Source organism: Anarrhichthys ocellatus, unplaced genomic scaffold (assembly GCF_004355925.1).
Source record: "Anarrhichthys ocellatus isolate YVR2014 unplaced genomic scaffold, GSC_Weel_1.0 scaffold57, whole genome shotgun sequence".
In the NCBI taxonomy this organism is placed as follows: Eukaryota; Metazoa; Chordata; class Actinopteri; order Perciformes; family Anarhichadidae; genus Anarrhichthys; species Anarrhichthys ocellatus.
Window position 1 is genome coordinate 1,806,057 of NW_022280087.1, and position 23,524 is coordinate 1,829,580.

The following is a 23,524-nucleotide window of genomic DNA, read 5'->3' on the forward strand; positions in this document are numbered from 1 at the left end:
GGAAGCGGCAGCTGAAGCCCGGGGTAGCTGTGGTTTGGAAGCGGCAGCTGAAGCCCGGGGTAGCTGTGGTTTGGAAGCGGCAGCTGGAACCGGACAATTTTTATTTTCTTTGAAAAGTTTGGCAAACATGCTTATTGTTACTCTTTATGTATATCTGATTAATTCCATCAAACATCAGATAAAGGTGCTTCATAATAATCTCACCATAACTGAAGGGGCTTTTCACAAATTAAATGATCCATCTGGAAGAGCACGACTCACAGAATTGAATTCTTTGAAAGGAATTGGAAAATCTCTGTGGAACCATTTAGGAAAGAACAGGCATTTGTTTGTGATATGTATGTTGCAGTTGTGAGTGAGGTGAGATATTGTGGACAAAACATAGCTGTCAAGCCAAAAGGGCTTGCTGATGTAATTTTGATCATTTGACAGGTAATTTGTTCGGCAAAAAATTGCATGTCAAAAGAAAATGCAGACATCAAATTCTCATCAAACATTTGATTTGATGTACTTCACCAACCAATTGCCAGATTGTTCCTGAAACCTGTTTTTGTAATTAGTTAGAAGTTTTGTTAAGGTTTTGTTTTTGATCATTTATGACGCGTGTTAATTCCACTTGATGCTTGTCCTGCCTTGTTTTGAACTGAGCCTCAGTAAAACTTTGATTTTTGCAACTTTATTCTCTGGTCTGTTATCTTTGCACTTGAGTCGTACTCTGATCATCACAATTCCGAATCTTCTGGAGGTATTGAAAATAATCACAACAGAGGTATTAAAAGTTATTACCAAAGTCAAACCGCTTTAAGGATCTCTAAAAGAAATGTGTGCTTGATTGTGTCAAAGGACTCATAAAAGATCAAAAACTAAATAACAGCCTTAGACTTAACTGGATCTGCATAATCCATCAGATCTAAGATGAGTGTTATGTTACACTCAATATGTTGGTTTTTCATAAATCCTGTTTGAGTTTCAGCAATAATAGGATCTAGCCCTTTCCTTTATCCGTTTAAACATCAAGGCCAAAATCTTCCAATCTCTTGTTAAAAGAGTGATAGGATGCCAAGTTCCTACTAATAAAGGGTCTTTATCGTGTTTGGGGATGACATACTGTATATAGTGTGAATGTGTCACAGTGGCTGGGACAAGGCTGTCCCATTTCGAAGACTTCTTCAAATGCAGCCTTCTTTTCCCAGATTTGGATTTTGTTTTAAATCTTGTGTCCACAAGTAGATCAGCAGCAGAAGATGTGGCAGATTAATACACTTTTAAATGCAAGTATTGGGTTTCAACTCACTGAAATAGCTAATGATCCAAATGTTAAAAAACAAGGAACCTTATAACATATTTGTGTTAAAATATGCTAGGTTTTTAGACTTTAGAAACTGACAAGGTTCTTGGAGCCACTGCACTATTTACAGCAGCTCGGCTGCCTGCATCCAACCTTAGTTACAGTAAAGTAAAACTTTAGGAGGTTGACTTATATGTTATGGAGATTGTGGTGATTGTATAGATAATTTATACTTCATATTATGAACATAAATGGACCAAAGTGGTATAGTGGTGTAGACAGGTTGTGAACCTGAAATATCACTTTCAAAGTCCAGTGTAAACGATGGGGTTGACAACACGGCTAACCTCAACTTGGGTATTTTGCAACTTAAGCTGCTTTTGTTTGGTGTTGTGAACCAAACTAACTCTACATGTTATTATCTTTTAGGGAAAAAGGAGCATACGGCTCAGTTGATCAAACTGAGGGGGGGCTGATGATGGCCTCTTCAAAAATTCTTCCAGCGTAGCCTGGAAGTAAGCCATTAGTCAATTTGTAATATCGCCATTTGGCCTTTGCTCTTGTACTTAAGGTTACAGTTATATTAGCCCTCTTCGTGTAAAAGGCCTTTACAAATACGACAACCAGTAGATGGGGGCAACACTCTTTTTCTTTGTGTTTTTTAGTGCTGTCACAGGAATGCAAGCTATGACTGTCACCTTTTTCTTTTTTAAACCCAAAATAGGGCATCCAAGTAAGTGATTTCTGCTGTTTCTGCTTTTCTAATCTTCTAGGTTTGCATCCTTGTGTTAAAATTATCGATAGTTGTTTCCCTGTTCATCATTATCTCAATGTGATAAAAACTATTTTGGAGAAAATGGGCTTGCAGGGGGAAATAAGTATAAAGTATGGGCATGTGTGTTACTACAAGTTAATAAACACTTTTGCTGACATTTATTTACCCTCTGCTGTTTTAGTTAACTGTCTTGATTGATTTCCTCTGCCTTAGGATTGCAAGTATCGAGGGTCAGGAGAGGGAGAGTGTGGTTTGTCCTCATGGATGAGGTGTAGGGACAGATACCTTCTACAGCCCTCCCTCTGTACAAGAACTCTGAATGAATGAAAACTAATTATTCAACTTAGCAACTGATTGAATGACTAACTGATTAATGACAACTAGGGGTGTAACAATACATGTATTCATATTGAACCGTTCAGTACGATGCTCACGGTTCGGTACGCATTACGAACCGAACAATATGTTTGAGTAATACTATTGCATTTGGAAAATGCAGGCGCTTAAATTGCGGGAAATATAATGGAGCCGCATGGCAACCCACTCAACGTAACAGACAACGTGCTGTCTGACACTCCACCACGTAACATGAATTGTGGCCTATCTTCTATTTGCAATTAATATGCATTCAATCCAGTTCAATTATTTAAATTAAAATGATAATCTACTCTGGCTGAGGTAGTGTCAGAAATCTATGTTGAAAAGCGCTCCTAGCGCTGGATATTATGTATTACAATATGTTTACTTGTAGAAGGTTTAAAGTAAAAGGAGAGTTACTGAATGTATTGTGCACTGCGAGAGAAACCAGAGACCTTATGACACCACCATATAAGGTAATAAATTCTGCAACAGGAACTAAACACAGTCTTCGGAGAGAGGGGGATGTTGCTGAAAAGTGTCTGACAGAAGACCAACAGATCACAGAATAGGAGAAGCAGAACAGGTTACAGCCAATCCCCGGGCTGAGAACTGTGGTGACGAATGTGAAATATGAGACTTTTCAGAGGCTTTTCTGAGACAAAGGACTTTGAATCTACGGAGAAGACCAGATCTGATGTAGCTGGACTGTGGAACGCCAGGCTGTTGTGTAGAACATGTCAGAACTCTATTCCATGGGATATATTTTTGTAATTCATAGTGTGATTCAGTTTGTAACTGCATTTGCTTTTGTTAGATATTAAATACCTTTTGATTTTAACTTGAACCAGCTGCTTCGGGCTTGTTTTGCTGACGGACGAAGGAGCAGAGGGGGGGGGGGGCTTTTTCTTTGATGAGAAATTCTGAACACAACAGTAACTTATCAAGAGTAAAATAATAGCTGTGATCTATACACACCTCTGCATTAGCAACCCGCTGAAATGAAGGTACAGGCACCTTCACCCTCTTATTACTTCAGGGTTCTTGAGAGCAACGTGGGACTGTTGGGACTGTTAGTACACTGGCTGTGGTCATCACAGTGAACAGTGTGAACAGTGTGATGAGAGGGCATGTGAGCCCTTGTTGCTGTAGTTTGTCTCCTTGGAGCAGAGGTTTCATTCAGCATACCCTGCCTTATCGATGTATTTAAAACACTGTGACAGCGGGAAGCTGTACTGCTCTCTCTTCACGTCTGTTTAAACCTCCACCTTTATCCAGGCCCAGCTCCACTCACATCTCAGCCCTGCGTCAAGCTGCGCTACACAATCTGCAACCAGATCCGCCGGTGTTCCGGTTTAACATCAACGAGTGACCGCGTGAACTGAACCGGAACACGGGGAGGTTGCATGTTTCACCACGTTACATTTTTTCCTCCTAAATCGCGATACTGACGAACGTTAACAGTCGATAGAGTTTTGCATGCAGTGGACATTAACTTAACCCAGCAAGTCTGAACGGTAACGGAACATAACGGAACTTAAACTGTAACGGAGGAAAAGACTGTGTAGACATCTTAACGCTGATTGGCCAAGACTCGACACGTCACATCAAAGATGTTTTATTGCGAAGATCAGGACATCACCTTTTCTCCTTGTCTCACTCCAATCGGAGAAACGCTGGCTGGCTCAGCATAAAATATACCATGTGCCGGTGGAGCCTCGGTGAAGCATCTCCTCCATCGTAATAAAATAATAATTTCTGTCTCTTTATCATATAAGTACCCTCTTCTATGCTCTTTCTTATCTTTAGAAATGTAAAATCTATTTATTTTCTTTAAAGAGAAATTAGGGTTTACCTGTAAAACAATTGAACACCAAAAAACCTTGAGATGTGCTGAAGGAATACCACTGAGAATGAGCTGGTAATCAACAACTGTTTGAAATGACATAACACAGTCACAAAGAGCAGTTCTATATGCATAACTATCGTGGATTCAAAATCAAAGTAGTATATGGGGCCTAATCTAGGCACAAGGTATGAAATAAGAGGATCAAGGGTTTCTTAACGAAATATGTTAAAAGGGGTTAATTAGGTTTCCACCTCTCCAATGGCTAAGACACTGGCTATTCAAATACAAAAGAAAATATTGCCTACGTCAGTAGAGATAAACAAACTAAGGCTGCATCCACCTTTACTAGGATTCCATTTTTAAACAGAGTTTTCAAACAAAAACAATCTATTTCCACGCGGACGTTCCAGTACTGTTTCCAAAATGATTTCCGTCCATACGAACACAGTTGAAAACAAATATCACGTGACTTCACGGATCGACAACGGCCCTGAACATCACAGGTATTAACTGTTGAAAAAGTAACCATGTGAAGTAAAATTGAAAATTGTAAAAGACACATCGAGAATCATTGTGCATTTGTTTAGTTGACAGGTGAATCATGATTGAATCGAACCGTGAGGCCGGTGAAGATTCACAACTTCAGTCAAAACTTAAAATTACTTCAGGAAAAACTGGATGCTAAGGGTTAGGTTAACAATCCAACAGAATGTGTTCTTCACCTACTTCTATGTCAGTCTAAAATGTTTTAAGACATGGAATATGGAACTGTGTTGGCTTCATAAAGCTGTTAAAGTGATGGCGTTTCTCCTTTTTTGGGCGATTTTCTTTTTAAGTTACAGAGTTAAGCTATTTGGTTTCTTTGAGATATGGGCACACTTAAATTAAATCTGAAAATCAGCACTTTACCTTCATAGACAATGTTTCATTTCCAATCCAATGAGTTGGCATACAGAAGAAACACAACAACATCTGTAAAAGTCCAAATACCTAATGCTGCATTGAGGTAAACGAGTTGATGTATACATACCTTCCCAGAACTTCCCCGATCTCATAGAAGTCTTCGACATTTTCAGGCTTGAAGACCGCCATCTTGCTTTGCTTCACTCCTGTTAGTCCAACTTCAAGTGGTTCATGGTCCTCCAAACATACACCAAAGTTGGACCTGATGAGTAACAGTAACATGCCAGTAAGTGCAAATTAACACACACTATGTGCTCTTCTCTAAACAAATCTACATTTAACAACAAAAACAAACAAAGACTTTGTTTCTTTAAAATCTTAAATGATTAGCTCACAGTTTTTTTTTCCTAATAATGGGTGTCCAAGTCCTTTTCTTTCTTCTTCTTTTTTAAATGTTTGAAAGGACTTTAGTTTGAAATATACTGGTTTAATCACAAAATATAAAAAACAAAGTTGCATGAAGATACAGTTGATAAAGTGCAACTCTATTGGCTGTGTAAACTTTGATCATCGATCATTGATTATACTGCATGAATTTTTTGCATGACTTGTCCTCTGATCATGTCAGGACATAATGACTGTACGCTAAGAGATCGGACATGGCTCACATTGGGATCCAATCAGACCACATGTCGAGGTGGCCTGGCTCTCATTGACTTCAGAGCACTCAAAGCGCTTTAATACGACTTGTCATCATTCACCCATTCACACACTGATGGCAGAGGCTACCATGCAAGGTGCAACCTGCACATCAGGACTCTAACTAACATTAATACTGTAGGCACAGCAATTTGGGCTTCAGTGTTTGTTTGTTGCCTTTAGGTTTAGTATGCTTATAGTTGTAGAATGCATGTTTGTTGATTTATATTATTGATATCTGATCAATAATATAAAATATTGTAATGTTAAAGATAAATGAACTGTTATATTTAAAGGAGCAGTTTCTGTGATTATTTTGTGCATGTGTTGTGATAATAGCTTGTTGTTATAGTCAGTGCTCAAATTCATCCTGCCACAGGCCACTCTGAATGTAGAATAGTATTTTGACTATTGACATTGTGAGTCATTTTAATTATTGTTATAATTGTATTAATAATACCAATCATTATTTCTTTCATACTTGCCAATAACCAAATCCGCTCCTTCCAGATACCAACACACACAAATGTAGACACAGCTATGTTCAAATGGTGCATTGTATCACATAAATTGCATTGAAAAGACAAGTGTAACCATGGCCATTCTTTACCAAGACTATATAAGATATCAGTTTCATGAAAGCCTCTCTGTGGAATAGAAAGGTCCCTGGATGACATCATCAGCTTCTACAGAAGCCCAGATCACATGTAGCTGTAGTGCTTCCTAATTTACACTTCTTCTTTTGGGCTGTGAACCTGAGGGTTTTTAACATTGACTGCAATACCACGAGACAATAAATCAACCCCTTACTTAACTAAAGATGGAGACTCTTTCCTCGAACTCTGTCCTGCCCACTGCCCTATCACTAGCTCTTTATCTCCTATTGTATACTTTTACATTCTTTGAAAATTGTCCCAAAAAAAAGTTATATTCTAGTCATCACCTAGTATATGCCAATAGGAGTTTTGACCTTGTACCTTTTCCTCAATTACCCTCACTCTCTGATGACACGTGACTTGGTTCTTACATTACAGCACTCACACACATCAGCTTTGTGAAACTAACTTCCCTCAGTTCTTCTCACTTCCCTTTATGATACAGTATTAAAGAACCCAGCATCAAGCTGTGCATTATAACCAACTAAAGTTCTTTGGCCGATTCCAATTTTTGTTTTTTTTAAAGTTTGATTTTCTTGCCAAGGACTTGACACAAAGATTCAAAAAACTATTTCAACCATCCCGAAGTCAGTGTAAACCACAATACTGATTCTAATGGAAAATCGATCAAAATGAGCTTTCAATATCCTCCTACTTCCCTGATGTCTCTGGTGTGGCATTATTTTTGCCTTCTCCATGAGTTATGTAAACAACAAATGCATCATTGACAGAAAAGCTACTGTTTAGTTTAGGGGTCAGGCTGCAGAAGATTTAGAAATTCAGATGTAACTCATAAACTCTGAGTAATTTAAGCTAGTGTAGTGAAGTACCCTCCTGCCATCTAGTGGATCGTCTTTGTTCATGTTGTGAAACAGTTTGTTCCCGATTGACTGGTGAAATAAGTTGTCATTACATATTTAATTACATTTACATTTGACCATAGAGTGTGGTATATTCAAAACAATATTACGCTTGATACCATGCAGCTTCTCTTTTTTTAAAAATAATTTGAAAATGTAAATGAGAGTCATGGCAAAAAAACAACAATCTGTTGATTTTAATGAATCAAGACTCCATCATTTAACAATGGCATACCCGTCAGTGCTGCAAAAGAATGTTTAAATCCAAAACCAAATCGTGACCTTGTAACCGAAAGTCAAATCAAATTGTGACACCCTGTAAACTGGCAAAGACTCGAATTGTTATCCCTTAACTTTAAATGTCACCTATGGTGGTTATTTGCATAAACATCACGGTTTTATGTTTTTCACTATTATTAACTGAATATTTCTAATAGGCCTAAAACTAATGAACTAAATATTTATTCTAATCATCAACTATATCCTTATACTTTGCTATTTGTCATCTGGAGTGGTTATTTGCATAAAACACACAATTCAAATGATTCTGACTCAGGACTCACGTCACTAGCAAGTTACTAAGGACTCCTAACTAGTTAGTGTCAAATGAGTCACATGTCTAGCATGTTACTATGGACTCATGTCACTAACAAGTTACTAAGGTCTCATGACACGAGCAAGTGACTAACCAGTCACGTGACTAGCAAGTGACAAATGAGTCATAAACTTCACTCAAAAATGTTATTTATTTTAGTGACAATTTACATTAGTTTCCAGTGAGATATGAATGACTATATATAGTGACTTTGCTGTTGTAAACATAACTGTTGTTGCTCTAGAAACAATATCCAAATTAGAAATAACGTCCAATTCTGTTCTGATTTTATTTGTTTTTAAAATCTTGCATATCTTTTTAAAAACAAATATTTTGTCATGTAGAAGTAGCCCCTAGTTGTACTAAAATCCTAAATATACCTTAGAAAGGGAGGGGCTGAGGTGAGGGGTATTTAGTAGGTTGCATGCATATACAATGTCCTCTCCACACAGAGCACATTAAACAGCCCTGAAGTATCTCATAGGCCTCCTCCGACCATCTCATCACTGTCCTGTGGTTGCAGGCTGACTTTTCACTGGAGCACGGGGGTTTTACCAGGTTGAGGTCTGACATTTGGGGGGGGGTATGCGATCACTATGAGGGCACTCGGGTGTTGAGTCTGGAGTCGAGCTATGGCAGTGTGAATGACTATGCGCTGATATCGAGTTAGCAGAGGAGGGAGTGTAATGTGGCAAATAATAAGGCCGGAGTCCCACGGCAAAACGTTCCATGTCCGGGCAACAAATAAGTTCCTTGATCGTAATGTCAGCAGGACTGTTGCACTGCTGTTTTTTAACTAGAACAGCAAGTCCCCGCCTTTACGCTTACCGCTCTCGCTACGATCACTGTCAGCCCAAATAGGCTGAAAGCCATCGGGATCGGGTCTATCCTGATGCAACCACGTTTTCAGTAAAGCACATTATACCACACTCCCAGAACTGTTAGTTCATCCATAGCAGGAGCAACTGCAACAGAATGCATGTACACTAAAATGACGACATGTGTGTGGGTGTCTGCTCGAAATCTGGGCATTGTGATTGAACCAACTAACTTTCACTGAGCATGTTGCATCTATCACTTGGCAGTGTTGCTTATTTAACATCAGAAAGATGAGGTCTTATCTGATTGAATATGCCACTTGTAAAGGCACTGGTTCCCTGTGGCTGAAGACTAGAAAAGCGCTATACAAGTACAAGTCTATTTACCATTTACACATTTCTCTTGTAGAGATCAAGGGAAATGCTACAGAATGATGATATCAAACAAGAAGAGCCTGCATACTGAATAAAGACCTGAAAACCTCACAAGGGACCATGTGATGCAATTCTGCAGGTGATGCTGTTTGTTATAAGGCAGAAGACATTGATCTGTTTCTAGAAATGTACTTTGAAGAAAGATGAAAGTACTATAATGCACTTTGCATCTTTGATTTTAAAAGTGCTGTATAAACAAAGTCTATTCTTTTTATTATTATCATTATTATCAGGATAATAGACTGAGATGTATTATTGTTAAAGCAATAATCAGCCCTGAATTCATCATCTTATAGTCTACTTCAGTTCTAAAAACATATGCAACGAAGAATTGTTTGCTGTAAAAGAACTTCGTTTAGATTTAGTGGAACATTTCTTGCTGATGTCTGTTGTAGTAGTCCAAGAGGGTTCAAGGTTCTGACTCAGACCAGCTGAGACTGGAGCCATGATAGTAGGAAGACGCTGCTGAGATACACTGTCCAGTTAATCTGCCTGAATGCCAGTACAGTTCCAAAAGTGTGCACAAAGTATCATGAGTCTTATTATTATTATATATATATGTATATTTAACATAGCACATCTTTTCACAAGGCACAGACATGGACTCATCATCTTACCACTAGAAGAGCTGTGCCTGCTGGATCTACTCCTGTCAAATCGTGTTGAAAATGATTACAAGTCTGTGATCAGTTCAAATGTAGACAAGTTTAGTCAGATGATTCCCAGTATTGCCTTTGCATTCAGAAATGTCCACATCAGTGGACAGAGAATGGCTAATCAGGGTAGACCGGGTCCTCTGTGATCTTTATAAAGCGAAGGTTTTATTTTCTATTGCAAAAATAGGTCAAAAAGATAGGGATGAAAGAGGAGTGGTCACCACCAAAATCAAAATATGGTTTATGGATTTATGTTTTTTTGTTAACTTACTTCTCATACAATACTCGTTTTATACAATATATCTCTGTGAAATAGGCCTTAGCTTTCCTAATACAATGTGCATTAGACTTCATTATCAGGTCTGCACCGGCCAGTCGCCTACATTAGTCATCTCTACCTGTGGGACTAGTTTATGTAATCCTGCAGTTTTTACTGAGTGCAATAGCCACTTTATAATCTCACAAGTGCGACAGTTCAAATTGAAAGCTGCTGCGTGGATTTCAGACTGTGTACGTACGGAACATGAACCGGGAACACAGTTTTCTCTCTGCCATCGACATAGACATGGAAGTAGTCTTTGCAACAGAACTAGGTTACGTACCCAGTGTGACTGCTCGGCTTCTAGGTCGTCTATCCCATCGATCAGACCAGGCTCTGCTCCCGAGAGATGTCGATGTCCTCGATGTGCGTGCGGCGCTGTGCTCTCGGCCCTGCGGGGCACTGGCGGTTGAGGAATGCGGATGTCCTGTCCAAATACGAATTTAGCGACCTGAGGGGTCCACGGCACCTCCTACCGGTTACACGTTCAACCACCTGCCTTTCATTTTAGTCTTCATGTTGAGAAGGACGAGACAAACTGAGATGTTCTAATGTACAGTCTGTGGATACATTGCTCCCAGAGCTGCTACGTAATAAAAGCACTGCAGAGAGCCTTCAAAATAAAAGCGGAGAACGTTTTAATTAGAAACAGAGACAGTGCTTTGTTTTTGTGTTATTCGCTAGTTCGACAAAAGCCTTCTGACGTTGCATTTGTACAGTTATACAGGAAAAGGTCCAAAAATAAAGGTGCTATTGATAACATTGATAAGGTTCAGCCACATCCAGTGTGCATATTTATTTACAGTACAGCTTTGTATAGGACAACCTGGGATCTTTCCCTTATTGTTTTACACTTTAAGGTCATTTATAGAAGAACAGCATCTTGGGATGCCGGATGTTTGAAATAAGTGAGGGAACTGGTCTGATACCAAGTTGTAACAGGTGTCTGGTTCCACACCTGAATCACCACATATCCATCAGCCAAGATACATTTTGGTTGTGTTTGCCTAAACACATAGACATTTTCATTGACTGTATCTTGACCCATTTCTCAGTCACCCTGAACAAATTATGAATATCAGATTGTGTAAATTGCCACTGATTCCAAACACAGAAATACATGAATTGTTCAACCTTTTATCTAACCAAGTTTAATGACAGTTGTCTAATGAGTGTCAACTGAACAACAGCAGCTAACTTGAACTACCACAGTTAGTCTGGAGAGAAAATGATGACACTCCTCGGTCACTGAATCAGACACCTATTAATTCATGCATGTCCATAGATGTTCATTTGTCTGGAATTAAATGTCCAGTGAGTAGAATTTAGTGGTATCAAGTAGAACGGACTTGGCGGAAATGCAATTGAATATTCATAAACAGCCTGTGTTTTAAATAGTGTATAATCCCACTAAAACACCAATAATGTGTTTTCATTAGTTTAGAATGAGCCCTTTATCTCTTCATGGTTCATCTTCACAGAGTCCGCCATGTTGCACTGCCATGTCTCTACAGTAACCCAGAAAGGACAAACCAAACACTGGCTCTAGATAGAGAGTTCTGTGTCTTTATTGCAGCCACCGTAGGTTCTCCTACACACTTGAAAGGGGAAGGGTGACATTTTTTAGACTTGCCTCTCTGTCCTATGTCCTCACCTCACCAACCTCTTCATTTCCTCACTGTCCCATGGAATTGTCCCTTCTGCCTTCAAAAATGCTTCTGTCACCCCAATCCTCAAAAAAACTGGTATTGATCCATTCTGCCTCAACCACCACTAGCTAATCTCCAGCCTTCCCTCCCTCTTAAAAAACATTGTCTCCAAACCCACCTGCACTCCAATACCCTATTTGTACCCCTACAGTCCATTTTTTGCCCATTCCACAACACAGAAACTGCACATCTGAAAGTTTTTAATGACCTCCTCATCTCTGCTGGCACCGGAGCCCTTAACATTCGCATGCTTCTTGACCTGAGTGCAGCTTTCAATATCGTCAACCACAACATCCTGTTCTCCAGGCTTGAAGGCATTACACTTAGCTGGCTCCAGTCCCACCTAACCAATAGATCACACTACACTACACTACAATAGATCTCCCTCTACGCAACCACTCCTCTGTCTCATCCACAGTCACACAAAGTGCTGTCCATGATTCTGTACTCGGCCCATCCCTCTTCATCATCTACATCATCCCTTTTAATCAGATTGTGGACTGGATTTCCACTGCAATAGGATTGAAACACCCAGATATTCCTCAGCACCAAAACCACACCCCAACCCACCCCTCTGCCACATTGACTCCTGCCTTTCTGCAATAAAAGCCTGGATGCAACATAAAAATATCAAACTCAACAGCGACAAAACAGAATCTTTCCTCTTCGCCTGCAACTTCACCCTCAGCAAAATCAACAGCTCCATACATTGATGATACCAATGTCTTCCTTTCCTCCCATGCACGCAACCTTGACGTGTATTTATACACTGGATGACATCAGCAGTGATGTCATGGGGTCGGACCAGACCATGTATTTTGGTTAGTTGTGAACTGTTGTGCTTTGTTGAGAGTCGATAGCAAATTGTAAAATATCTAAAAGTGTTTAGTACTACCTAAAGGTGTGCAGTAAGCTATAGCTTTTGTCCCTTAACCATTTGAGGAAGTAATTGGTGTCACCTGCACTCATGTGAACTAGATCCTGCTGATGAAGGCTCTATATAAGCAGATGACTGACTGTTACGTGGGGGAAGAAAGGAACATCAGTGTGTAGCTGTGTGCACCTGATATGTTAATCTAAGTTACTTTATGAGTTGAGTTTTATTCAGTTAAGCTTCAGGTAACCGTTTGTTTGTACATGTGTTTGGGCCACTTTTGTAAATAAAACACTTTGTTTTCTGGATAGTTTCTCATGTCTGCCTCCGACCACTTTCCAAGCCACTCCGGTCAAACTTCACCACAATCATCCTCAACTATTTACTTTGACTTTATTAGTCATCAATAGTGGTTATTTGCCATAAAACACACAATTCAAATGATTAGGAAATAAAAGATTTTGTCAGTAGTAGTTGTAATGATGCTTACGTATATAAACTGCTTAGTATTAGTGTTAGGAAGTTAAACTGGTCATAATTCATCTCTAATCTATTTTATATCACTGTGAAAACATCTCCTTCAAACAACTGAATTTATCTAAGTTTCTCAGCAAAACCACATTTTACAAGATTACATTTGAACACATCATGATAACGTTATAGTTTAATTTAGTCCAAAACTCATTTTTAGTGAGTGGAGCTTGAACACAACATAATCTAGTTTAATGGAACCTGCATACCAGAGCCATACAGCTCTGCTCTGCACTTCAACGTCTGTTAGCTGCAAACGTTACTAGTTCTCCTCCTGCCGATTTAAACACATTTGTTCTTCACAATGTAACGTCATTATAAGTCTAGCAACTAGAAAGCCAATGCCAATCTCCAAATCACATATTTTTACTTAATCAAGGCCGATGACAACCAGCAGTAAAACTCGCTTTTTACTCTATGATGGTTAAACTGTTCACACGACTCCCTGGTCATTTTCTATCCAAAATGCTCTCTCACTGCTGATTTAAGGCTCATTATGGCAGACATAAGGCTGGAGAGTTGGTTCCCTCTCAAATGTTTCCAGCTGCTCTTGTTAAAGCTTCAGGTGAGTGGCACAACTCAAACAAACCAGCACACAGGTGTGACGTGACTCGCGCAAAAGAAGATTTTACCTCACACAAAAAACTGTGTCTCACGAGACTCGTTCTCACAGGGCAACAATGCAGGAATCAGGACAACATAGAAACATCCAATACAGGTCATTTTATCTCACTGGGTAAGACACTACAGTGACTGTTAGGGTGTAGTGCCACAGCTGTCTGCTCATTCTAAAGACAGGGGCTCCATGAGGGAGCTGATGTCCACTCTGTACGCTAGAGGCCTGTGCAGAGCCTTCAGCTTCAGACAGCCTAGTGGCTAGCTGAGCTCCCCGAGTGTCCTCAGCCACTTGAAGATTTACATTCGGCCTGAACATGACATAGAACCCTGAAGGGCTGAAGTAATGTCTCATACACACAATGCTGCCTTATTTGTTAACAGCAGATTTCTCTCCACTACGCTGGATGGTGTTGATTTGATTCAAATGACAAACTCCATGCTTACACAGAAACTTAAAATCACTTTTTGTTTGGTTCCATGTAAATGTTACAAAACTGAAAAACTGAAATCAACCAGACACAGATTTAGAAAAACCCTTTAATTTATCTTCAAGTTCAACAACTGGCTAGAAACTTCAAATCAGCATTCAGTTCCATATGTACACAATTACAAAATTCAGTTACAGTAGTAATAGCCATTGTAATTGTTCTGTCTCATGAACCCATGAACCCAAAAGTGAAGAAATGGCCAGCAGCTGTAGATGAGAACAGAGAGAGGTCACGTTCATGCACACTGGAACGGTTCACCTTACTTTAGCTGTTGTCCTACTGATCCAAAGTTCTCTTGATCACAATCAAGTTCCTTGGTCACCGCACTCTTTTGACTTTCAACCCCAATATGGGTTATTAAGCTATTCAGAGACCCCCCCCCCCTTAAATGGTGCCTACTCAGTTCTTCTTGGCCTTCGGTGAGTCGTACTTCCTCTTGCTGGAGTACCAGAGGAGCAGAGGGATGCCGATGGAGGGCAGAGTCATCACCCCGAACGCAGCCCAGTCCAGCTAGAAAAGGGGAGACGTGGGAAGGTGGGTGAGGAGTCCGATCATTTCTATTAATAATCTGCTCAGTGGAAGGAAGAGGAAAATCACACTTTCATGCTCTAATGTTTCTGGAGAGGTGTAGATTCAACTGTGAGGTCATCTTGGAGGCTGTTAAATAATGTTGCACCATACTGACAGCTGTTGTTAATATGATGTCCAACCTATTCATATCCACGAGTGTAGAGTACAAAACAGAAACACCTCTCAGTAGAACAATACCGCTCAATCAGACTGAATGCAGACTGCATTAGTGTTACCTAGATGTACCTAATAAACTAGTTTATTAACAGAGAATGACGTGCTCCACTCAGATGGAATAATAATCCACTACTGACATGATTCACATCACAGAACTGGTGTACAGTACAATTAAGGGATTTACTAGGCATCCAATAAATAGAATCAACTCAATTTCATGCTAAAATAAAAAGACAAAATGTGTTGATAGTGGTCCTATGTTATGTCAACTAATGAATCAAAAGTCCCATCAACCCGGAACTCCCATCCCCTCAGTTAGCAGCCTGATTCACTTACATAGTGTGGGGAGAAGCGGCGGTCGAACTCCCGCTGAGCCAGGATTCCTCCCTGGCCGGGGGCGCTGGTGTAGCCCACCTGCAGGATGGACAGACACTTGAGTTTCCTTCACTACACTACACACTTTAACTGCTTTGATCCAGGAAGATTAGCAACTGCTTTTACCACGACTTGTCCTCCCTCCTGGGCCAGGTAGCTGACGGAGGCAGAGGTGAAGTTAAAGTAACCAGCCTTCAGGGGGCGCAGCACCACTGTGTGAGAGACGTTGCTTGCTCTGAAGAGTTCAGGAGTTAAATCAGAAAACTTGAAAAAGATGGGAAATGTTAATGGACTGTACTTGTACTGCGCTTTTCTAGTATTCCGACCACTCAAAGCGCTTTAACACTACATGACATCATTCACCCATTCATATTCTGATGACATGCTAGGAGCCACCTGCTCATCAGGACTATCCAACCATTCACACCCGATTTGGAGTCAAGTGTCTTGCCCAAGGACACATGGACTAGCGGAGCCCCTTCTGATTGAAGGACGACCCTGCTCTACTACTGAGCCACAGTCGCCAAGGATGAGTCACTTTTACATAAACAAAAAAAACATAGTAACCTCTTTAGATTTGTAGAAGTTTGATCAGAGAGATGATTGACATTTGGGGCAGTAGATGTCTGTGAACATAATAGACAGAGTATATCGATCAGGATGATTAGAAGCATATCCTCCATATCTGAGCCCTACAGAAAATATGGAGGTAATATTTTGATATTATGTAGCCTCTATTTAAGACATGTCAGGGCAGGACACCAGTGATCTGCTAATCTCTACCAACATGGCAGAATAACTTTAAATGGAATGGAGAGAACTTGATTGGGCTAACGTTAGCGGCTCTTTAGCAGAAGTTTTAAGGCTGAAGTGTCCAGACTTCTGGTTGCTGGGAAATGCAACTCTGTTTGAGATGCTGGAATAAAATAGAACTTTTGGTTGTCTTTTTGTGGCAACAAACTCCTCATTCTTATTAGCACATGTTGCCATGTTGATATTTGACCTTTGTCTGAAGAGAACTCACATGTTTAGCAGTAACTGTGGGAGCTCAGGGAAGAGGTTTATGTGAAAATCCATTTTCAAACATTGTCCTAAAGCAGGGTTCTTATGTATTTATGACCCAGCTCTAAATGGAATCTCATCCCGATTATTAGACTGAATCCGTGTCAGTGTGGAGCCCTCAGTTACAGGTTTGTTAATCTGACATTACCCACTTCACCCTACAACACCAACATTACAGCACATTTAGGTTCAAGGATACGGTGCAATCCTGTCCCATTTGACATTCAACATTCCTGAAACGATTCCAAAGTCTTCAGGGGGAAAAGAATCATCGGACAGCTCCACCTCCAGCGCAGCACTGTAGAGACAAAGAGGACACTCAGTTAAGTGCAATACAATACAATCACAAAATGTATCCGTGGATCCAATGTTTACCGTAAATTAAATACCCAACTTACCATTATTGCGATATAGTGACAAGCATAATCTTTCCGTTTATATTGGTTTATTGTACAAGATCACTCACAATATAGCAGCACAGCCTCAGAGAGTGTCTAACAGCATGTAGATGGGAAATGGACTGCACTTATATAGCACTATAGAGCTGCTGAACAAGAGTTTCCACTGCAGGGGACTCATGTTAAAGTTGTACAACATTTGGGCTAAACGGCCTCTGGATCAGGAATTCTTCACCACTGAGGTGACAGTCAGGGTCTGCAGTCACTGAATGTGTCTGGTGCTGATGTATTGCTGATAGTGTGCTCCTCTGTTGTTTCGTCATTGTTTTTCCTCTTGAAGTGGAAGGTTTTGATATAACTGATCTTTAACGTATGTAACCTGTGCAGCTCTTGTGGCCTCCGCTCAGAGACTACAGATGAAAAATAGCGTTTAGTGATATTGGTTAATAATTGTGAATACCATGAAACCACGATATGTCCTCTGACAATAATCGTGATATCAAAATTTCATATGGTGACATCCCTAATTGTAAATGCAAATAAAACTTTTCGGTAACAGTTGCTTTTTCAGTCCACAAGATGGTGCCGAGTTCTTCCTGGTGTGGTCATGGATAAAGTCAGCAGGATTGGACTATGCAGACCAGGGGTAGTCAATTAATATTCAACGAGGTCCAGTTAGAGAGAATTTCCTCATGCAAAGGTCCGGAACATCACAATAATGTCTAACTTGTGCTGTGATGTAGTCCCATATACATAAAGTAGCCAACAGTTGTATTAACGTCTGTATGTCGTCAACAACTGACTCTCAAATCAAATAAAGAAAGTTCAATTGAATAATATCTAAACAATATTTATCGTCAGATTTTGAATTGGACAAATTATAAATAATACAGACTCTAAAAATAAATAGATGTTCTTCTCTCATTTCAAGTAAAATAAGGGCTGGATTTAAAAAAATAAATACATAACAGAAAGCTATTAAAAATGTGACTCTTTAAAAATGAATAATTGACCTGAATTGTCCTGCAGCTTTAATTAACGATACTTCAATCATATGATATCATCACGATACGTCAGTCATGAGTCCAGGAAGCACACCAACCAATTACATGCGTTGTGAACCAGCTCACGTGACGCTAGCCGGCCAATCAAATATGTGTATTCTGGTAAGCATTGCCCTCGACTCGAGTGCGAAATACGCACGCGCACGCACACACACACACACGGGGAGAGAGACCCAACAGTTGGAGAAGTATGCAAGTCAGAGAACTTATTTCACATGACCTGCTCCAAAAAGAGAAATGTGGACATCTTAACCAGAACCTTTAACTAAACTAACTCTTATATGTCCATTCTTCACACAGATAGTTTAAAACCAGTACGTCTCATGTGTTCAGTTTAAAACCAGTACGTCTCATGTGTTCAGTTTAAAACCAGTACGTCTCATGTGTTCAGTTTAAAACCAGTACGTCTCATGTGTTCAGAGACCGTGGCAATTATTAAAAGAGGTAATGTGAAGCGTCACTACGAGACAAAACCAATTTTTTGGTCAAACGTACCCACTCACATCTGAAATGAAGTCACAGATAATAAACAACCTAAGAGCCCAGTATGATCAGAATCCTAACATGTTAATTCATGTCCAACAATGATGTTAACAGAGGGAATAGAGCTGAAACAAGTGGTTTAATAACCACAGATAAAGTCCCTGCACACAAATTTTCTCTTTTTCAGAAGATAAGAATATAATATCGTGGCTTTTCCGATTGACATCACTTCACACCTGAATGAACTGAATTTTAAGCTGCAGGGCAATTCAGTGAAATCATTTTTTCTAAAATTAAGTACTTTATTTTAAGAGTAACATTTTTCAAAGGCTTTCCGTTGTGCATGTTATTGTTTAATCTAGCACATTTATTTATTATTAGATTATGATTTATTTATAATTCATCCAGTTCAATTTGAAATCTGACAAATATTGTTGAGATATTATTCAATTGAACTTTCTTTATTTGATTTGACAGTCAGTTGTTGACTACTTTACTATATATGGGACTAAATCATAGCATGAGGAAATTGTCTTTAACTGGACCTCGCTGTATTTTAATAGAATACTCCTGGTATAGTGTATATTTATGCATCTATTATGGCCTGTTATAGCTGGCTAATTAAAACCATTTCATGAATCACACTGTTTGGAGTTTTTAGTTTGTCGATTTCATGTTATAGTGTTGAATTTCTATGAAAAGTGTATTAAAATATATCCAATCAAGTAGAACTCTTCGTGGATCCATCAGAGGAGGTTGACAGCTCACAGGCCGTTCTGAACGACAGCTTTGTAGGAGAGTGCTCAGTGCTGACCTGGAGCCCACGTTGTAGACGTTGTACTGCAGGGTTAGGTCACGGCCCTCCACAGCATAGCGGTTCAGCAGGGACTTAGAGGCCAGCAGACGAGCTCCCTCTTCTCCTGAGCCCAGGCCCATCAGAGCCAGGACCACACACACGTGCAGCATCTTCATCATCTGCTGAGAAAACAGGCAGAGATCAAACAACTCAAATAGGACTAACGTTCAGAGAGACGGGGTTTAAGGTTTAAGTATGAGGACTCCAGAGTTCTCATGTCCACATACATGTTGCTATGTAGAGACGAAGGCTCCCTTTGAACACGGACTAACGTAGCCAGCAGGAAAACCAACTAGCATGCGCTTATGGAATACAACACGACAAATGGAATGTCTTTAAACATGTTTCTGGCTAACAGTTAGCTAAAGCCCAACCATTTCATCAAAGCTAGTTTTACAAACAACACGGCGCTTCTGTTCAAAAAGTTGAGAGCATTAGTGTTATAGATTATGTAAAAATATAAAGATTGAAGCTCGTCTTCAAATCAGAGTGCTGAACACTAACGTTTGACGTTCCTGTTCCACACGCTTACGTGGACAACAAGAGACATATGTGACGTTAACGCTAGCTTCCAGGGACAGAGTTAGCGTTACACTACAGAACAGCACTCTTTGTCTACGTTTACATTACGTTATGTAAACTAAAATCATATTTTAGATATGATTTTAAAATGTCAGTTAGTATAGCTAAAAGAAAGAAGAGGAACAGACCTTCACCGTCCTGTGCTTCTCTTCGAGTCGCAGTTATTGAAGGAGGAGCTGGAGATGCGCATGCTCAGAACCTTAACGCTGCTGTTTGCATGACGTGTACCGAGAGGGAACTAAGGAGGGCAGCGGACCGCGCAGCGCCCCTGGTGCCTAGGAGCGGTCTTGTTTCCTCTGACTGAAGGGGGAATCATTCAATGTACAGTACACCAGACGTGTACTGTATTGTTACCATAGATTGTCACAAATGCTCGCTACTTCTAACTAGGCAAATAATCTGTATGCTTGCACCTGTTTTACAATCTGAGGTGTGTCGATTGTAATTGGGCAGGAGTGTGTTACTCGGACTGAATCAGAATCAGAATCAGAATCAGCTTTTTTAAGTTGATTCTGGAGCAATTTGCAGGAGCAATTTGTCTCCGGTTTCCACTCCGCTCTCAATGTACAAACACTATTTTACAATAAACAATAAAAAATATATAAGAATAAAAAAGGGCAGCAAAAAAGTAGAACAGATGTAGGTATAAACATTTAACAGCTATATACAATATAAGTATGAATATATATCCCCCCAAAAAGTGTATATATATATATATATATATATATATATTAGTGCTGGGTACCACGTCCATAATCAAATTCAATGGTTCTAAACCTTTCTTTCCTACTTTTAAGAATGAACTGAATGAATATGTGGATGCCATAACATATTCGAAGTACTCTAAAGCTATGAGGACTGTGTTACATCCATAACCTTCGTGACCTCACAAGCTGATTGTGGAGCTATGATTGGGACTTCTGTATAAAAGAGTCTTGTTGCCCTTGTTTATGTGCCTGTACGCCTGGGCTTCCTATTGTTCATGTGGTTTCTTATGTGTCTTTGTGTGTCATTATGTATTGTGTATGATATTTCCTTTAATAAAGTGTTTTAAAAACAAAATCTGTCTGTATTCTGAGTAGTATTGACAAATCACGTTGGAGCAGGCTTTGGTTGAACAGAGTCCTGTACAAAGCAGGATTTGGGCTTAGCGAGGTAACTTCAGGGTTATCTCTGGGTTTTATTATTTATATATACTTATATATATTTATAGTCAGATCTATCATGGTCTATATATCATAGCCTGATTGATACAACATTGTAATACTAAAAACAGAGAGAAAAGGGATTTTGTTTATGGCTGTTGACAGTATTTTGTGATTCATGGAGTTATACAAAAAGATATCCATGCAAAGTAGCACATATTTATAAGATGATTCCTAATTTGCATATTTAAACATTACATTTCATAAAACTTGTAATACAAATAATAATTGTCTTAATTAAGTAATCAAGTGGGGAAGATTAATGGTGATATCTACAAGTTAAATTGTTGACTCTCTTCACCTGCCTCCCGTTCAATCAGCAGCGTGACAGCAAGAGCAGCCTTCTCACCCATGAAATAAATAGTCCTGCAGATTCATCTCCTAATTACCAAAATCTATCGTCTAGGACAGTGGTTCTCAAACTTTTTCTGTCACGCCCCACTTTGGAGGAAGAAAAAATTTTCATGCCCCACCGCCCCAACAAAATTGTAACAAAATGGTCCATGTTGAATTTTTTTTAAATAACATTTTGTGACTCCGTCTCTGCTTTTTCAAATAATAGAATAAAGAAAATTGGAATCACTTTTAAGTAAACCAGATTACCGTGGAGCATTTTGACGTGTACTACGGAGCAGTTTACAATACAGCTGGTTTCCGAGACAAATCTTTGTAGCGCTGCAAATTAATGAGGCAGATGTTTGTGATGTTGTCATGAGGGGGCGTCGTTAGGCCTATTTCAGGCCTAACGACATTTTAGGCCTAAAATGTTCTTCAGCCCCCCCAAATAATTTGGCATTATTGGCTTTAAAAAAAAAAATCTTTTTTTTTTTGGTGATGTCATTAAATTAAACTATTGTTTCTCACATGGACAAGTTATTTATAACTCTAATATGCTACATATGTGCGTGCGTTCTGGTTTGTATGTTTTCTCCCCCTTCAAATTACAATCCAATAGCCTATCATCATACTTAACGATATAAAGTTGACACTGTCAGGTCCATTCTCCATCCATTGTGTGCGGTCCCTTTAAGAATTAGGATTTGGGAGTGACGCGGATATGAAAGCTAGTTTATCCGTCTTTCCTTTACAAGTAGGAAAATTATTTCTCTCTCTTTATTTGAGAAAAGTTCATATTTGTGTTGTCAAATTTCACTATGACCCTGAAATTCTGTCTCTTGTGTTATCATATACTGAATGCAAGCAAAACTACAGAGCAAAATCACACTCTTTCTGATTGAACCAATCTATGAACTGTCTGAAACAATGGATATCCACGGCCCCAAATGGGCCCCAAAAAAAATTGTCATGTGCGCAAACATGCCTCTCCCCTTGGGGCTAAGCCCCCCCCCTTTCTTTCAATCCTAGAAACGCCCCTGGTGTAGCACCCCGACACTCTATAGAGAGTAGACCTACACTGGAATGATGGTGTGTTTGGGTTCTGAACTCCTCAGGTAGTTACCAAGAAGGTTTACCTGATTTTGGTGAATTTATATTACCCCACCGAATAACAAAGAAACTATCAAACTTAGCAATAATTAAATAACTGACCACAGACAACTCATTAGGATGAAAAAATGAATAAAAGCTTTTGTAAATGTTCAAATAATAATTACCCTTTCGGGGGACAAGAAAACAAAACAATAACACCTTACAGCATACTAAGGGTATGACAGAATACTCAAATTGACTTTAAAACACTCATGGGCCCACACACACACCCACTTACATACAATAAGAAAACGTTGCAGGCCAGTGTAGCTCGGGTGTGGTGCTGCCTCTCGAATCCTTGTCCTCAGCAGAAACAGTTACACAGCAAATCCAAAATCACCATTCAATGTCAGTCCTTGAGAAAAACAGTATGTCGTCCAAAAAACCACGCCGACAGCGGAGGTGACGGCCACGGCGGTGAAATCCTCACCAGGAACACACCAACAGTCTGTCTCGGTCCGCAATCGCGTCCTCAGGTCCAGTGACTCAGCAACTTGTTTACAAAGCAAAACTTTTACAAACTCTCCGAAAACTCTACTGAGATTAACAAACGAGGTACCGTACTGTCTAAACAGCTAAACAGTTTAAAACAAAACTATCTAAACCAGTGGCGGCTGGTGGAAGATTTTCTTGGTATGCTGTGCCACATCCAATCAATTTCAGCAAACATCCCAGAATGATTTAATGCCAAAAAATGAAGGTATCAAACACGCATTACTACTTTTCAGTTAAATATTTAACATGTATTCCAACACGAAAAAAAGCAGTAGATAACACTTTAACAAACACGTCAGGACATCTTATTTTTGTCAATCTCACAGGCAATTCAGTATA

The 23,524-nt window shown here is 39.5% G+C and overlaps 2 protein-coding genes across 3 annotated transcripts in view; both read right to left on the reverse strand.

Annotated features, from left to right (window-relative positions):
• LOC116396594 (death-associated protein kinase 2) overlaps positions 1-10,821 on the reverse strand; it is a 20,477-nt gene extending 9,656 nt beyond the window's left edge. Inside the window, exons 1-2 of the mRNA XM_031871281.1 lie at positions 10,494-10,821; positions 5,300-5,434 (exon numbers count right to left, since the gene is read on the reverse strand). Of these exons, the coding sequence (XP_031727141.1) occupies positions 5,300-5,361 (62 nt within the window). The 5' untranslated portion in view covers positions 5,362-5,434; positions 10,494-10,821. The remainder of the gene's footprint in view (positions 1-5,299; positions 5,435-10,493) is intronic.
• A 3,642-nt stretch (positions 10,822-14,463) lies between these two features.
• Positions 14,464-20,223, reverse strand: ssr2 (signal sequence receptor, beta). 2 transcript variants are annotated; one of them, XM_031871295.1, is made up of 6 exons: positions 20,126-20,223; positions 19,374-19,534; positions 16,814-16,912; positions 15,679-15,787; positions 15,514-15,591; positions 14,464-14,940 (listed from the first exon to the last, which is right to left on the reverse strand). In XM_031871295.1, exons 2-6 carry the CDS (start codon positions 19,532-19,534, stop codon positions 14,830-14,832), a joined length of 558 nt encoding a protein of 185 aa, XP_031727155.1. In that variant the 5' UTR covers positions 20,126-20,223; the 3' UTR covers positions 14,464-14,829. The 2 variants fall into 2 exon arrangements, with proteins under 2 accessions (XP_031727155.1, XP_031727156.1); XM_031871296.1 differs by having other exon boundaries at positions 19,374-19,537; positions 20,126-20,150.
• Positions 20,224-23,524: the final 3,301 nt, after the last annotated feature.

Coding starts and splice junctions, on each gene's coding strand:
- ssr2 (XM_031871295.1), bottom strand. CDS start 19,534: ATGATGAAGATGCTGCACGTGTGTGTGGTCCTGGCTCTGATGGGCCTG. Junction 15,788..16,813: donor AAATGGGACAGGATTGCACC/GTATCCTTGAAC, acceptor TGAACTCTTCAG/AGCAAGCAACGTCTCTCACA. Junction 14,941..15,513: donor GCCGCTTCTCCCCACACTAT/GTAAGTGAATCA, acceptor CCCCTTTTCTAG/CTGGACTGGGCTGCGTTCGG.